We start from the raw sequence: 16,850 nt of genomic DNA, 5'->3' as shown, positions 1-16,850 counted from the left end.
TTTTACCCGAATCCCTGGCCTCTGTCCTCTAAGTACCAGTAGTGTATCCGTACCGTAAAAATAATAAATGTGTCCAGTCATTGCCAAATACTCGGGGGCAGGGGTGGAAAATCACACTGGTGGAATACCACTGCACGACAGTAGGAAAAAAATCCTCAGAAAACTGGAATACATTAAAAGAAAAATACGGTGACAAAACATGACAGCAAATGAAAGAGGAGAAAATTTGATAAGATCTTAGAAAATACAGGATGGGATGGAAAGATCAAGTAAAAAAAATACAATGATAATTAAGTTATATTTACATTTAAAAACAAGCCAGACAGAACAATTTTACAAGTAGTAACGTCTGAATTGTTCTTAGCTCAAATCTGTTGCATTGATTAAGAATCAAACTCAACAAAATAATTTTTCAATGTGTCAGTGGGCGGAAGAGAGAGCGCTTGTGACGTGCTCCTGATGTTTAGTGCAAAACAGGACAATAAACGAGACATTTCCACAAGTGCATGGAGGAATTTTCTGGAAGAACATACATGGGAGTAAATGTGTATGTAAATTTATCTTAGTTTTTAAATATCATATCCTATTGTGTTAGATAAAGTCCTGCTCTTCACAGCTAGAAGTGTTTGTAGGCAATTGAAATTCCAAGGAATAAAATCATGTTTTAATTTGTTGAGTCATTGGGTTTAATGAAAACAAGTCTAGAGAAACCAAGTCTTCCTTGTATTTTGATTCACAATTACTGGCTAAAGACCATCCTCCTTTGAGACCGGCTGGAAAAGCAAAGATAGAGACGAGCTAGATTTTTACAGGAAGAACTACCCTACACCCGTACATTTAAACAAACAACTTTATCTGATGCCTGTCTTTTCCTCCAATTTGTAAAACATTGCAAGCTCTAGCTGGTTATCCCGGCTCTGCACCAGCTCACACCCTACCAAGAGTAAGAGACGCAGTTCTTTATTATAACGTCCCTGTAAGTCAGCCCTCAATGACGTTCACCTCCTTCCATTTACCAAGACAAGCCACATGCTATGATTGAAGCTAATACCCACAACCTGCTTCATCTGGTACAGAGACCACGTAGGACAAAGCAAACGTGACAAATACAAACCTCTCGGAACTGCGTTTTCTATCAATCCTTGTTTTTCACTCTTTCTAGCCCCAGATGCCTAACCTTTCGAAGGAAAACACCGACAAGGTCCCCATTTTCTGTCCTCATCCATCAGCACCGCCAGGCCCGGACGCTTCGCACTGAGGCCCTTTGCTTCCTGCAGACCCACCCTTGAATGCTAAACAACTCTGCTCTGCACCTCCTCTCTCTGCGGAGCTCAGGGAAATGGCAGCCAGAGCAATGAGTTGTTGGCATGGCAACAGGAGAGGAAAATCTGCATGTTCCTGTACTGTTAGGCCAGCCTGTTTATTTTGGGGGTAGCATGGATGGCTTTAGTCCTTCTGCAGGAGAGATGTCTCTGTACTCTTCTGCACTGCATACATTAATATAATACTATATATAATATGCCAGGCTTTAAATGGGATGATTACTCCTCCTAGGAAATCTCAAATCTAGGAAGGACGGCAGGGAGAATGTGAGAGGTAAGAAAAGGCAAGTTCCAATTTCCTAAGACTGAAAAAGGAAACAGAGAAGCGTAAAGGCATATTCAGCTTTCTGCACGTGAGTGACGACAAACTCTTCCTCCGTCGTGTATTTTCAAGCTTAAATTTACAACTGCAGCAACAATAAACGTATATATCTGGGTATGTCGCTGATGTGACTCCCCGAGCTACGTGGATGTCCCCGTGCATGCACAGGCTGCAGAAAGCACAGCCCCACGGGGAAGCTCTGTAAAGGGGACAATGGATGACCCAGAAGAGCTTTTACAGACCTCACTGCTTTGGGTCGAACGCTTGGAAATGCTGGGGAAATAAAGCAGCCCTGGGGAATCGGGGGGAATCAACTGAAGAAATGCCGTTTAATCTTCAAGTTTACTCAAAGACATAGCTGACACTGGCTTTTGATGGTTACAAAGGCACTTATATTGTGACTGGTGTTTCTTACTGCTGTTCAAAGCATAGTACCTTACCATAGTCAAATTCACGGAAGCGTGATTTTAAATACTTCAATGTTTTGGCATCTATAAACGTCTCAGAATTGCCTCCTTTCTTTCTCCACTCATGCTGAAAACCAGGGGAAAAGTTACGATTTTCTGTCATGCTTAAAGGTACAGCAATGTGGCAGTTCTGCAATAGAAGAACTGTTTTCTTTGGCTATAACTGATCATTGTTGCAACTGGTTGTGCTGTTCTGAATCTGGTGGTGTGGGGTAGTGGAAAGAGCACTGGTCTATACAGCAAGAGACCTGCATTCTGGTAGTAGTCATATGATCTTGGATGGGTAACTAAAGCTGTAAAGAGGTGGACTGTGAAAGGTCATCTTCCTGGTCCCTTCCAGGTATCCTGATGTTATCTTGATATGAATTCTAATGTGAGTTTGGGCCCCGCCCTCAGATAAAAAACCTAAGGATGAGGTTCCTAATTTTCACTGAGAGTTGGAACTTGGTAGGGATTAAAATGCACTCTGGTTGCTTTCTTCAATAAAGATAAGGTGGAAAAGAGAGGAAGGATTTATTACAAGCCTTTGTTCTGACTATTGATGCTTTAGAAAACAGTTTAAAGATGGCAGCTTTACAACTCACCAAATGGGAGAAAATATTTGCAAATCATATATCCAACAAGGGGTTAATATATAAAGAACTCCAAAATATATAAAGAACTCATACAACTCAACAGCAAAAAAACTAAACAACCCAATTAAAAAATGGGCAGAGGATATGAACAGATATTTTTCCAAAGAAGATGTACAGATGGCCAACAGCCCATGAAAAGATGCTCAACATCACTAATCATCAGGGAAATGCAAATCAAAACTACAATGATATATCACTTTACACCCGTTAGAATGGCTATAATCACCAAGAAAAAAATCAACAAGTGTTGGAGAGAATGTGGAGAAAGGGGAACCCTCATACACTGCTGGTGGGAGTGCAAGCTGGTGCAGCCACTATGGAAAACGGTATGGAGATTTCTTAAAAAATTAAAAATAGAAATACCATATGATCCAGCTATCCCACTACTGGGTATTTATTGAAAGAACTTGAAACCAACAATTCAAAGAGACTTATGCATCCCTATGTTCACTGCAGCATTATTCACAATAGCCAAGATGTGGAAGCAACACAAGTGCTCATCAACTGTTGAATGGTTAAAGATGTTGTGGTATATATATATACATACATACACACAATGCAATACTACTCAGCCATAAAAAAGACAATCGTCCCATTTGCAACAACATGGATGGACACTGAGGGTATTATGTTAAGCAAAATAAGGCAGACAGAGAAAGACAAACACTGCATAATTTCACTCATATGTGGAAGATAACAAACACATGGATAAAGAGAACAGATTAGTGGTTACCAGAGGGGAAGGGGTTTGGGGTTGCCCATTTTGGTGGGTGAAAGGAGTAAAGGGGCACATATATATAGTGACGGATAAAAATTAGACTTTTGGTGGTGAGCACGATGCAGTCTATACAGACTATAAATAATAATGTACACCTGAAATTTCACAGTGTTATAAACCATTATGACCTCAATAAAATACTTTAAAAAATGGCTGCATTATCCTTATCATAACAATAAGTTTCCTAAGTGGCTCGATTCTCAATGATTTCTCATTTCTTTTCTCCGCCTTCTGTGACACGGCTTCTAAAAAGGATACTTTAATGAGTAAATGTATGAAAAATTCTTAAAGTATCAAAAGTTATGCTATGATAGGTGAGTAAATAATTCTATCTACTTTCTAAGGGTTGTCTTTAAATTGTAAGAAAAAAGACAAAATCTAGAAGAGCAAGCTGTGAAGAAATACAATTTAAAATGTGATTGCCTGCTAGCATTCCCTATCCCCACTCCCAGTCTCAGTGCATGAGACCGAAGACGAGCTGACTAAGGGCCTGCATCTTTAAAAATGAAACATTATTATGGCCCAGAAATGAAGGCGACATTGAAAAGGGTGGATAGAGAGAGTGAGGTAAGACTTTTGGTTGAAATAAGCCCACTCTGATGAAGGAAGGAGGGGGGAGACATGACGGTCGCGGTTCATTTATCATGTGATCTTGTTTATAGAGATGAATAAAAATAAACAATCTTGGAGAAAACATGTATTTCTAAAAATGAAGAGAGGACTACAGCAAAGAAGGCAAGTAGGAGAAAGATCTTTGGATTCAGCCAGTAATGGCTTGGCCCCCACAACATAAAGCTGAGGACCTGATGTCACGGGAAATGCTCAGGCTAACAATGTCCTGAGAAATATCCTTTATGGGGGAAAATGCGACACGCTGATAGACAATACGTGGATGATGAAACAGCGGGATAGCAGATAGCTCCCTCGTCCTCTTTAAAATCATCACCCCAAAATACAATGCCAGCTCATGTCAATGGTCTCCATCATCAAAGGACAGCGTTTTTAAAGACCATATTTGAGATTTAAGAACACTTCTTCTTACTGGGATGATTTCTGTTTGTAATTTGTGAAACAGTATATATAAACTATCAATAATAACATTTATTATTTTATTAAGCTAAAGCTTGGAGAGAAATGTACTTGCACATTGACTTTTCACTGAACATCCTCCTCTATGAGGTGACAATACTTGACATTTTTCCTTTCCTACAGCTTTCCACACATGGATATTTGATGGATTCAGTACTTGGCCTGTTACTTCTGGAGGGAGTTTAGTTTAAAATCACACCATAGTCTGGACTGAACACATCACTCAGATAACTCACAGATGGCTGTTTACAACCTCTGCCACTATGAACATATACATAAAACTTTCATAATCAGTCTCCCAAAGGTAATATAAGATTCATTTGATATATGCGGAGCTGAAATCGAAATTAACTCTGGATGGTCCTAAACCCATAAAGTAAAGGAAACATCTGTTAGTCTCTTTTTAATTTATATTTTTTCAAAGAAGCTGGCAAGGACACTCCGACATGGTAAACAGATTTTTCTGATGCTCTTAAATACTTAATTAAGACCATTGAACAAATGAAATAGTGAGTGATGCTGGTTCTCCACCGCTTGACCAAGCATGCTATAGTAATTTTTTTCGTGAATGTATTATAAACCCCCATAATAGTCAGTGAGGGTCAACTGGTGAGATTCCAAGAGACAAAGGAAGACTTTTCAACAGTTTTCACCATTAATTTGAAAAGGACTTTCTTTCTTCTTTTTGCATTTATTCATTCATTCATTCTCTCACTCGACATGCACTTACTGAGTCCTTGAAGAGGAATGTGAGGTGCTGCGGGATAGGATGATGAGAAGATCTTGGTCTACATTTCCTCTTTCCTTCCCCACAACCATTTTGCTCTAACATGTCCTCATCTCCTCATACCTCAATCCCTTCAAAATCTTCCTAGTTAGTGCTCCTGGCACCAAAGCCCCATGCTCTTCAAGTTGTATTATACTCGGCTGTAGAAGAACACTCCTAGATCAAGAGTGCCCTGTTTGTCCATACTGATACCACTGCCACCACCAATAATAATAATAGTGGTAATTAACAGCTACTATTTCTTGAGCCATTTACTTTGTACACTTGACTCTTTTAAGCCTCACTGTAACCACGAAAGGTAAAAATAATACTTTTATTTCATTCTTAACCACAATTTCTTACTAATGGGATGTATGTACCCGTTGGGCACTGCACAATTTCTCAAATCCTTGAATTAGACTGGACACTGCCACCCTCTTTTCCTGTTCCACATGGATTTCTGCAAGGTACTTGCTTTCTATTACAGCAAGTGCAGAAAACCCAACTTCAGCAAGATACGACCTCTTGAAAAGGAATGTGGTGTGATCTAACGTTGAAACTGTGAACTATCTAGAGCTAACAGTTCATGCAATGGTTGACAGATGTTGAGTATCACTGTGTTTCCTTTGAGTATTGAAAATACTCTGCCACACTCCTGTAAATTTGCTGTGCCCCCTTGAGATGCTTCTGTGCACAGTTTGGGAACTTTGGCCCTAGACAGAAACAACCCCTCTTCAACTCTGCCCTTCTACACCATACATGTGGCACTTAATGCATTGTATTTTGTATCTGAATTAATTGTACGCACAGGTCTGATATCTGCTACTAGATCATCTGCTCCATGACGTTCAAAAACCATTCCTTGCACTGGCCCTGGCACAGAAGCTAACACGACACCCTGTATGTAGAAAATGCCAATAGTAGTTTGTTGGATGAGTGGATTTTTAAAAAAATTACACTATGTACTTATGTAATTTCTCCTCAGTCATTTGAAATGTCTTTCATATTTCCCCATTAAAATTCAAACACATTTTTTGAACAGAGAGTATAGTCAATAAGTGTTGCTGACTAATTGGTGGAGTGTAGAAAACCAATCTTTGAATAAGCAAGGGATGATTTTGAAGGGGCAATAGCCTTTTTTACCACTCGTAGTTTACTTATGCTTTTTGGAGTAGCATGTCTGCAAGTTATTGTGTTCAAATGCATTAAATTCTGAACTACAGAAAAAAGGAAAATGGTGAAGAATATTATAGTGCAGTCTAGTGTTTCTCTATGCCATTAATATATATAATGACTCTGCCCTCAATACAATATTATCAATGATAGAGTAAAGAGGACTATTGGTAGAAATCATACCTTGAAAGGAAGTACCTAAGAGTAAATTATATTGTTCTCCTTCAAGCATCCAATATTAGTTCTTAATAAGCTATCTGAGGAAGTATGAAATGGTTCCTGTGCATGTGTGTGTGTTTGTTTTCTTTCTTTTCTTTCTCTTTTTGAAGGCTGGGAGACAGACTCTACATTCTTTTCTGCCCTAAAAAGTAAATATGTTTCTAATCAATCAATTGGATTTAGGTCCAATGTCATTCCAGAGAATCAATATGAAACTATTTGTGAAGTTTTCTTTTGATAATGACATTTTCTAGCAAAACACACAGACACTGAGCCATTTGTCTGTCTATTAAAATTAAAGTGGTAAAAAACAAATAGGGAGATGGGATTGAGAATTCCCACAACTAATTTGGGGGAATGTCAGCCTAGTTCCCGTGATTTTTCTCTCCTTTTGGTGTCTATTTCCCTGACTGACTGGAGTTTCAGTCCCAGCACCAGGGAAAGTGTACCAGCGCTGTAAATTAACTCACTTTCAGACTAAACAGACTTCAAAGCACAAAGCAGGCACTGGGGACAGAAGACTCCTTCGTTACCTGCTGTTTCTCTGTCGGCTGAGGTCAGCTCTCCGTTGATCCCATTCTCTTTGGTATTTGAATAGGCGCCCTGTGACCCATGCTCTCCAAAGGCGCCCTCTTCATCCTCCCTGTATGGGAATCCGTTGGCGCTTCGGACAAGCCCTTCCCCTGCCCCGCCTTGATCCTTAATCTCAGGTGTATGTGGGTGTGCAGATGCCTCTGTGAGTTGAGCTGAGGTCCAGTGAGGTGCCTTTGCTTCATCTTTCCGATCATCCGCCATTCTTCAATGCCCTGTGACCTATCCTGTGATTGGAAAAGGAAAAACAGTAGCCATCACTTTGGGGAAATCTGATCTGATATTAGTAGCACCAATATAGGGCAAATTTATAGTAAACTCAGTGGTTAGCTATGGTCAAAAAAATATGTTCAATAAACCCACTTTTAATATCAAGAGGCAGCCATTGTTAACACCTTGGTTTTTGTAGGTCTTTTCTGGCATATCTATTCTTTTAATAGAAGACCATCATCAATCTACACATAACTCTTTAAAAAAAAACTAGTGTTGGCATCTAAGGTCACACTTTAACGACCTGTCATTGACATGATATTGACTATACCGTATAGTCAAGGAATCCTTCAGCATAGGGAAAACCTGCAGTATGAGGAAATTAGGGCGGAAAAGGTGAGAAAAGGAATGGCTGAGGGGAAATATTGAGTTAGGGGAAATTACTCCAAGTACTCTTTTAAAAACACAACTCTCAGTGAAACCTAGAAAAGACAACGGCCAACATACTAGTCCTTTCAGTTTCGAGGGCGTTCAATTCAAACCAGACGTGGATATGCTCTTCCAGACACTGTGTATTAAAAGGAGTTTAGCTTTTAAGACATTGACTGAAGGGCCTGTGAATAAACCAAGGAGCATTCCAACATCACTGACGACATGCACGGAACTGTGTGCACAGCGGCGTTTCCTCAGCTGTAAGACGAGGACAGCGACGCCAAGTTTACTGGTTTGTTACAAAGTTTAAGCAGAATAAAATGAAGGGCTCAGCACAGTCAGCGTGTTCAATAAATAGTGGTCACCACCTTTGTTATTGTTACTATAACTCTAGCCCCAGACATTATATCACCAGTGATTACATATAAAGTATTTTAAGTAGTTTTTCCGGGATTGTTAGCATGCAATGGATTGTTTTCTGGATTGTTGGCACCTATGTTGGCATAGGGCCTGAACACTAGGTAAGTACAATGATGAGAATTACTTGCGAACCTGTTCCTAGATACTGTATAGGACTGAACGAACGGTCCAAATCAGACACGGCAAATGTCTGCGACACGAGAGCCTGAATGGAGAGGTACATTCTCAGAATTAACCACTCCATGTGTACGTGTGAAAACTCAGCTCCATCTTTTGTAAAGGTGATTCTGCAATGTTTTAGGCTCCGTTCTGCCATTGTCTTCCATGCAAATATCAAAGGATCTAATTCAGGAGTCTAAGGATTGTGTTTCTTCTGAGTTGCTGTGTCATCTTCATGTGTCTCTTGGACTGGAGAAATTATCTAAATTCAAATTGTGACCTTCTAGATCACAATATTTTATTGATAGTGAGACTCTTGGCTCAGCATCCTTATCTTTCCATGCTTTCACATCTTACTCTTCCTTTATCAGAACAGCTTACTTAAAATTTCCATATTCTTGTACGGTCCAATCTATTTTGCATGCAGAGTGAGCACTTATAAACAGAAAAAGTTTCACATAAAGAAGTACATGCCTTGTTAATGTTGCTTTTTTAAAAATTAATAGGCTTTATATTTTTAGACTAGTTTTAGAAAAAAATTGAGCAGATAGTACAGAGAGTTCCCATGTACCCCTGCACACAATTTCCCCTGCTATTAACATCTTACATTAGTATGGTACATTTTTTATAATTAATGAAACAATATTGATACATTATCATTAACTAAAGTCCACAGCTTATTTAGATTACCTTAGTTTTTACCTAATGTCCTTTTTTTTTTGTTTCAGAGTCCCACCCAGGATACTACATTACACTTAGTTTTCATGTCTCTTTAAGGTTCCTGTTGGTTGTGAGAGTTTCTCAGAGTTTCCTTGTTTTTGATGACCTTGAGAAGTATTGGTCAGGAAAACTGTAGGATGGTCCTTTTGGGTTATGTGTTTTTGAGAGGAAGACCACCAGAGGTAAAGAGCTGAAATAAGCTTGAGAAATGCTGAGTTACATGGGCACATATAATGCGAGCTTTCAGAGAGCTCTGCATACACTACTGGATGCTGGAATCTCAGGGAGGCGCAGTGATGTGCAAACCATCCCAACCAGTTGGCCACAGAACCCTCTTTCTGATGCCATGTTTACTAACATCTCCAAGAAGATCTGGGAAGTACTTAGGTTCGCACGTTAGCCCATGTTAACTTGAGACTAGACATTCGAAAGGTGAACTCCTTAGTGTTAAGTGTTTTAGAGTTTTGGATTCTTTCTTTTTAATTAATCAATAAAAACTAATTTGGAAAAAGAAAGGGCTGGCTCGCCACAATGATTTCAATTAATATTGGAGGCACAAATAAAGTGAATTTATTACCTAAAATGCATCATCTGGCTTCTTGATAATACTATTCAGATATTACGCTTTAGAATGTATGCAGATTAATCAGATACCACTTTTTAATTTGTTAGGCTTTTGAAATGTACATAGTCTAACCATATATTAAGTGACAATCATTTTAGGAGATTTCAAGCTAGAATTGGCATTGCTCTGACAAAACTACTTTGACAGAAAATATGATTTGGGAAGATTTTCTTCTGCTCCAGGGAAAAGCTGGTAGAATCAAAGGAGACACTATTTGGGCACATTCACTTATAATCACAACAGGATATCATTAAAATACCACCCACAGGATGGTGAATTTCACTTAAGTTTCTAATCAATGTTCTGGGGTCACAGATTATCTCCATTCTTCAAGATGATATTACAACATAGTCAAAAGTGATCACAGATTCCTTTAATTTCTTCTTCCTGGTGTATTATATTATTGTTACCCGAATCTCTCTGAAAAGTGTGAATGTGGATTGAAGAAGATAAGAAAGCTAGGATAAAGGCAAATCACCTCCAAATCTATAGAAGGAAACTTGTGAGGCACCGGGAAGCGTAACATTCCTTTCCTGCTGTGTAATGGAAAAGACTCTCCTCTCTCCATATTGCATAAGAGCACACGTCCTAACCACTCCTACCTGCTGAACGGCCGGGGATCTGCCACACAATCTTCTGGTTTGAAAAAGCAAGCTGAGAAGCTACCTGAACCCTCCTCCCTCACCCTTTCGCAAAAGCCAAGCTTGATAATGTGAGCAAGGTAATTCCTAAGTTTAAAAAAATGTACGAACCAAGACATTGATTTACAATTTATAATAAATTGCAATGGAATCTTAGAAGCTCAGGCTAAACACAAAAGCCAATGAAGATACAGTTACCTGAATATGGATTTTTTGAAAAGAAATCCAAGAGGTTCAAATTTCTATTTTTATCAGAATGATATCAGGGCCCCAGTATTCTTCCCAATTAAGATAGACAATTGGGGGGGGAGTTAAGAGAAGATCTTGTGCCATCAGAAATGTTGCTTATGGACTTGAGTAGTGACCTTCAATCTTTGCTACCTTTTGTTGTTAAACAATTTCCTCTTGATATCAGAAACTTCTCTAATTTCCTATTTCATCAAAATTTCAGCTTTTACAATTCCAGTTCTTAAAATTCCAGTTCTTAAAATTTCAGCTTTTTCCCTCAAGATGCCTTAGATCTGGTTCTCTCAATCTAACGCTCCTTGGTAAGAGCACACGTACTTTCATCTCAGCTGTTGAGCCACTGAACACTGCTGCACTCTGCTTCCTTTCCCTGATGGGCAATTACGAAAAAGTGAGATTCTTCAGTGTTTGACAATCTGTCATTAACCTTTGATTCCAATGACATGCGCCAAACTACTACTGGGCATTGATCAGATTTCGAACCTACTGAAGATTCAACCTGTATCATCTTATATCATCATCATAAAACCACTACAACCAGAATCAAAACAGTCTTTCCACAGATTAAATTCCAGGTTGAAATGGTATGTGGATTAATTTCTTGTCTACTTAACATATGTAAAATTCTTCAGTCTTGTATTTAGGTACATTTAATGCAACATGTCTAATGTTGCAGAGTAAAATAAGTACTTTTCCCCATATTGATTAGAAGGTTTTAGGACCATGAATCAGGAGCATTACAAGTAGTCAAATGTCTTACAAAATTCTATTTAAGAAATACCAAAAAAGAGAAGTCAAGAGAGAAAGCAAGTACAAGAATGGAAGGAACAATAATAATGAAAAAGAACAGAAAAAAGGAAATATCCAACTCAATGTAAAACATGCCTATCATGGCAAAACTCAGTTCATTATTTGGGACAAATATATTCCAATGTTCAATTACTTAGAAAAGTTTTTTCTAATATGGTAATTAAAGTAGGCTCTTAGATACTCATTTTGAAGCTTATGGGTAGGTCTGTCAGTCAGTACTGCTCTTACTTATCAGATTTCTAGAATACTGACTACAACATCAATAATTAGATTTCTACTATATTGAGATTCTCTGGTATTTAAATGCATCTGCTTTAAAAAATTTCCAGGCCTAAGACTATAATGCTCTATGTTTCAAAACTCTGGAATTTTACTTGAGTATGTGTCCAGATACTTACATAAAATCATATTTTTCTGTGTGTGAAAAAAAATCTGGACTTGGCCATAGGCAACCCAAAAGCCTACCTCCAAATCTGTAAAACCACTCTTGAAAACATTGTCTCTTATGATATGATTGTGCCTTGCATAAGGATACATACAACAAATTAATTTATATTGGAATTTAGAAATAAGATGTATTTTGCTGATTTCTGATATTTATTAGACAATCAGTTAATGTATCTGTCCCCACATTTTCCCTTAATTACCAGGAACTTTAATGCTTAGCTGCAGTATTTACTTCATTCTAAGTCTTTGGTACTGTGTTATGTCTTATTTTATATATAATTTAGTTGTAAAACATCATCAAATCTTTTCTCAAATCAAGCAGAATATATATTATAAATGAATAATAACGGTACCTATTGCTTTCCAACATTTTACTTTAGGGTATCATTCTTTTGAGAAAATTATATAGTATTATTTAGCACACAATAGCTCTCATGTTATCCTTCATGTATATAAAGTGAATAAAATACAAAATAGACATCAATCTTTTCCATACAAAATATTTTATAAAACCTTACTTAATAGTCTAGATATTTTAGATAGGTTATAGTTAACAAACTCTAATTAAAATATGATTCCTTGGAAAAAAATTACATTATTTAGTTTTTTAAAAAAGTAATTTTCCTTTATCCATCATCTCTAGAATAGTCTTTTAATTACCATCTAAGCAAATGTTGCTAATAAGCAAAGGATAACTTTAAAAGGACAAATGACATTATTTTGGAGGTGGCCAAATAACGCACTTTTGTTGTTTCTTCCTAAGGATTAGAAAACATACATGCACATTAAAACTTAATGTGTTTAAAGTTTAAAAAGAGAAGCCTTTGATCTGGACCTCCTTCTGTCATTGGACTGCTTGCATACTGTACATGAAAAAAAATAGTTCCTGTATTTTCTGTTCTTTAAAGCAAGTAGCGACCAAATGTATTTATTTAAGTGACCAAACGGTAGTCCCTGAGCACATACCCCCTGAGGGCTTGCAGATACAAGAAAAGAAGGTACAGCTGTCACATTTCCTCCACTATTTAAAGGGAAGAAATAAGAAGTAAGCAGAAACACTTAGAAGAAAATGTCCCTGACAGTTCTGCTGTCTTTCTGAGCTACCGATGAATTTCTTTTCTCAGGGCAAATGCAGGGCTAAGGATGTAAATTGGAGATACATTTTACTAAAAAGAAACCATTTTCTAATTTTCTACCTACTTGGAGGTTTTCATAGTTTTCCTTCAAAGCATGGAAAGGGTTGTGCAAAAGTAAGATGCACACAACCAAAACATGACAGCAATGTACAAACTGACCAAAGCGCCATTTAATGATAAGTTGGGTTTAAATATTTGTTTTCTACTGGATAAATTAATTGTCCACACAATTGTCAACAGATAAACACAGGGGAAAAGGTTCTGTTAGCTATGGATGTTTGGCCAGCACCAGCTCAACTGGTGAGAGGAGAATGGTTTTGAAACCTGAATCTTCAGTCATGGTAGAAGGACTGGGACTCAAGTTCTAACTCCACTGAGAGCCCACGAAAAGCAGCCCCAAGGGAAACAAACCACTAGTCCTGAATAAGACTTGGAATACATAATAGAGACCACGTGATAGACAGTTTTAGAAATCCCTTTAAGATAAACTATTTCATTCCATCTCACAAAAGGTTTTAAAAATCATGAAACTGAAACACTCTTTGGTGATCATCCATTTCCAGTGCATCTTACAGTGTTTTCAGCCAATTACCTCCAACGTCAACCTATGAAATTAGAATTTCTGGGCATGCGGCTTGGAAACTGGTATTTTAACAAGTCCAACAGGTGATTCTGAGACACTCGAGTTTGAAGACGTGATTTCCGGGAAGCCCGCTGCACAGCGTTTCAGAAAAGAACAGGGAGTGACAGAAACACACACGTGAGACACCCGTGTAGAATAACTGGAATAAAAGGTTAAGGCAATGATCTGGATAGGCCGCATGCTCACTCTCACAAATGGAAGGCGAACCTTTCACTTCCCCTTCCAGGACGTTTATGATGAGGAGATGGAGTCCAATCACGGCCTGACTGCTTTAGTCAGCTTCCTGGGAACACATCAGTTCTCCATTGTACGTGAGGGAGGCAGAAATACCCCAGAAGAATGTTTAAATTACCCATTGTCTACGGTAAAAACCTACTTCATATTGTGACAACAATGACTAGTCCCTGGTCAGTCTACACCACCTTCAAGTCGTCTTTAGAGTATTTATTTTAGACACTTGTTGGCATTCATTAGTGGTTTATGACAAAAGCACGACTGCTTAAAATATCTCCAATCGAGTTATAATTTTCTTTACCTGTTAGATCATTTTAGAGATGGACGTCACGTATTAGGCAGGGTGTGAACGTGTGGTAGATAATTCTGAACTAGTTCTCAAAGCTCTCAAAAGCTCTCAAAGAAGTAATTCAGTGATTTACTATCTAGATAATTGAGACGTGTGCTGAAGATGTCCTTTAGTAGAGCAGAACTTTTTCCCTTGGGATTCCCATATAACCACAAACCGCACTTTTTTTCTTTGAATTGCAATATTAGAAAGATCACGAAGCACAGAAATAGTCCCCGATTACAGTTATTACTAGTCAGCATTAAATACCCTCAAAAGTTGGCAAAAGGAGAAACAATGAAAGCTTAGAAAATCTAAAGGAAAAATACACTGTGCCAGATAGGCATGCCACCATTTTTATAATGCACCATTTTTATAATGCTCTTGGCACAGACAGTTCTAGAATGTTTTCTATGATATGTTCTGCCCTGTCATCATGTAATGTGCCAGTTCAACAAAAACACTTGGATTATAATTTTGTACTGCTACATATCCAAGGACGAACAAGAGACTAAAACAATCAGTTATATAATACAATTAAGCACATGAATATCGTTTCCCTTTTCCATGTAGGCTCAATTATGCCTTACACTATTACTATGCAGACGAGTACTACAAAACAGAAACATTGTTTTGCTCCCTGACAATATTAGGAGTTTACATAGAATCCATATCTTTACTTATAAATGCTGAGGAATTCTAAGCTTCAATAGTTGTTGACTAACTTACTATCACCCCGCATTCCTTCTCTCTGTCTTTTATGCAAAACTGAGGAAAAAGTTCTTGATGACATGAAAAAGTTAAGTTGAAAATCCAGATATTTGTGTCATTACTTCTCTGCTCTTTTCAGGCTGGTTGTCAAATACCCATAAGGATGACTCATTTTCCTCACACACCATGACTAAGAAACAACTCACGTGAAGAGAGTTGGTGGGTGCATAATTATTTCTGATGATGATGGACACAGAGTACACACAAGCCAGTGTTAGGTTGTTGGTAGAATTCTAAGAGATAATACAAATAAAGCATAATTCCAGGCAAGTCGGAAGTGCCCAGTAAATGCTACCTATTATTTGTTATTATCTTATGGCTTTTATGTGAACATTTTTAGCAATAGGATTCAGTGCATGGTTTGCTCCATATTGAAAAACAGGCCAGAGAGAGTAACTTATTTGACCAAGTTAGACATTTCCAGGGAGATTTGGTCTGAGAAGCCAAAGCCACGAACAACCGTTCCATTGCCTGCTCCTTTGCCAAGCAGGAAGGCAGGTGGAAGGAGGTTGGAACCAGAAAGAGAATCCAATCCAGATGACAACACTAACTTTATAAACTTGTTCCATGGATAACAATCTACCCTAGTGAACTGGGTAAGGTGTTTTAGGTGACTACGGTACACAACTTATATTTCACAGCTGTGTACTATCTTTGAGCCCTTTTTCACATGACATAAGAAGACTGATAAATACTGCATATACGTATCAGAAATAAATAATATTTAAAATGCTCTAAAGCTTTAGCCTTCACTGCTAATATTTAAGGAAGGACCCTACACTGAGGTACTGGAGATAGAGTGAAAGAAGTAGTGATTTCCAACCAGAAAATTAGGGTCCAATCCTGGCTATTCCATTGACTAGATGAGTAAACTCAGACAGGACACTAGACCTGAGTGCCAGTTTCATGAGCACGTAACTAACTATTGAACCACTGAACAGATAAATTTTGACCCCTACATCATAGTTTCACTATATAAGGAGAAGTTCAATCATAATAATTTCAATACAATTTTCCATAACAAGCATAAATTTAAGCATCAAGATCAAAAAAGAGGAACATTATAATTTGGATTTTGACAGTTAGTGATTTTTTTAAAAACTTTTTCCAGTTTGAAATCTGATTCCAGACCTGCCAGACTTGATCCAGCGTCACATAACAAAATGCCGTAAAAGTAAATCTTCTTTGGGTACAAATCTGAGGAATATTCTATAGAATTACAGATATTCCAAATGAATACCACCACCAAATGAAGGTCCTTTAGTTCCAGACCCCTCAGATCCACATTATGGGGAAGGCTGGCTGGGCATTAAAGTGGCTACAATCTAAAAACAATATTCAGTCCTTGAGGACAAGACGCTTCAGAAATTTCCTTATACAAGGTGGGAACAGGCCCATGACCCAGGTGAACTTGGAAGTTGTGCTCCATATCACAGAATAAGATGCTAGAATTAAAAACAAAAAACAAACAAAACCCAAAAAGTTGGAAAAGAAAATGGTAGTTGTGAAAAGAAAAAAAAAAGGGATGGAGAATTAGAATTCAAGGATGTATAAGAGCATAAATTCAAAACCTAAATACTTTATGGCTTTCCATGAACGGGATCTGCTTTAGCCATTTAAGACAGAAGGAAGGATGAAGTCCTGGGGAATTGTTAGTTCTCTTTCC

The 16,850-nt window shown here is 37.9% G+C and overlaps 1 protein-coding gene across 32 annotated transcripts in view; it reads right to left on the bottom strand.

Annotated features, from left to right (window-relative positions):
• MAP2 (microtubule associated protein 2) overlaps positions 1-16,850 on the bottom strand; it is a 284,984-nt gene that overhangs the window by 75,327 nt on the left and 192,807 nt on the right. For 31 of the 32 annotated variants that reach the window (XM_058532876.1, XM_058532885.1, XM_058532884.1 and 28 more), the window contains one exon: positions 7,305-7,589. In XM_058532876.1, coding sequence (XP_058388859.1) covers positions 7,305-7,566 — 262 coding nt within the window. In that variant the 5' untranslated portion in view covers positions 7,567-7,589. Of the gene's footprint in view, positions 1-1,114; positions 1,169-7,304; positions 7,590-16,850 lie in introns of those variants that run through there. The other variant, XM_058532900.1, reaches the window with a different exon arrangement.

Source organism: Diceros bicornis, chromosome 37 (assembly GCF_020826845.1).
Source record: "Diceros bicornis minor isolate mBicDic1 chromosome 37, mDicBic1.mat.cur, whole genome shotgun sequence".
In the NCBI taxonomy this organism is placed as follows: Eukaryota; Metazoa; Chordata; class Mammalia; order Perissodactyla; family Rhinocerotidae; genus Diceros; species Diceros bicornis.
This window is presented reverse-complemented; position numbering and strand designations above follow the sequence as displayed.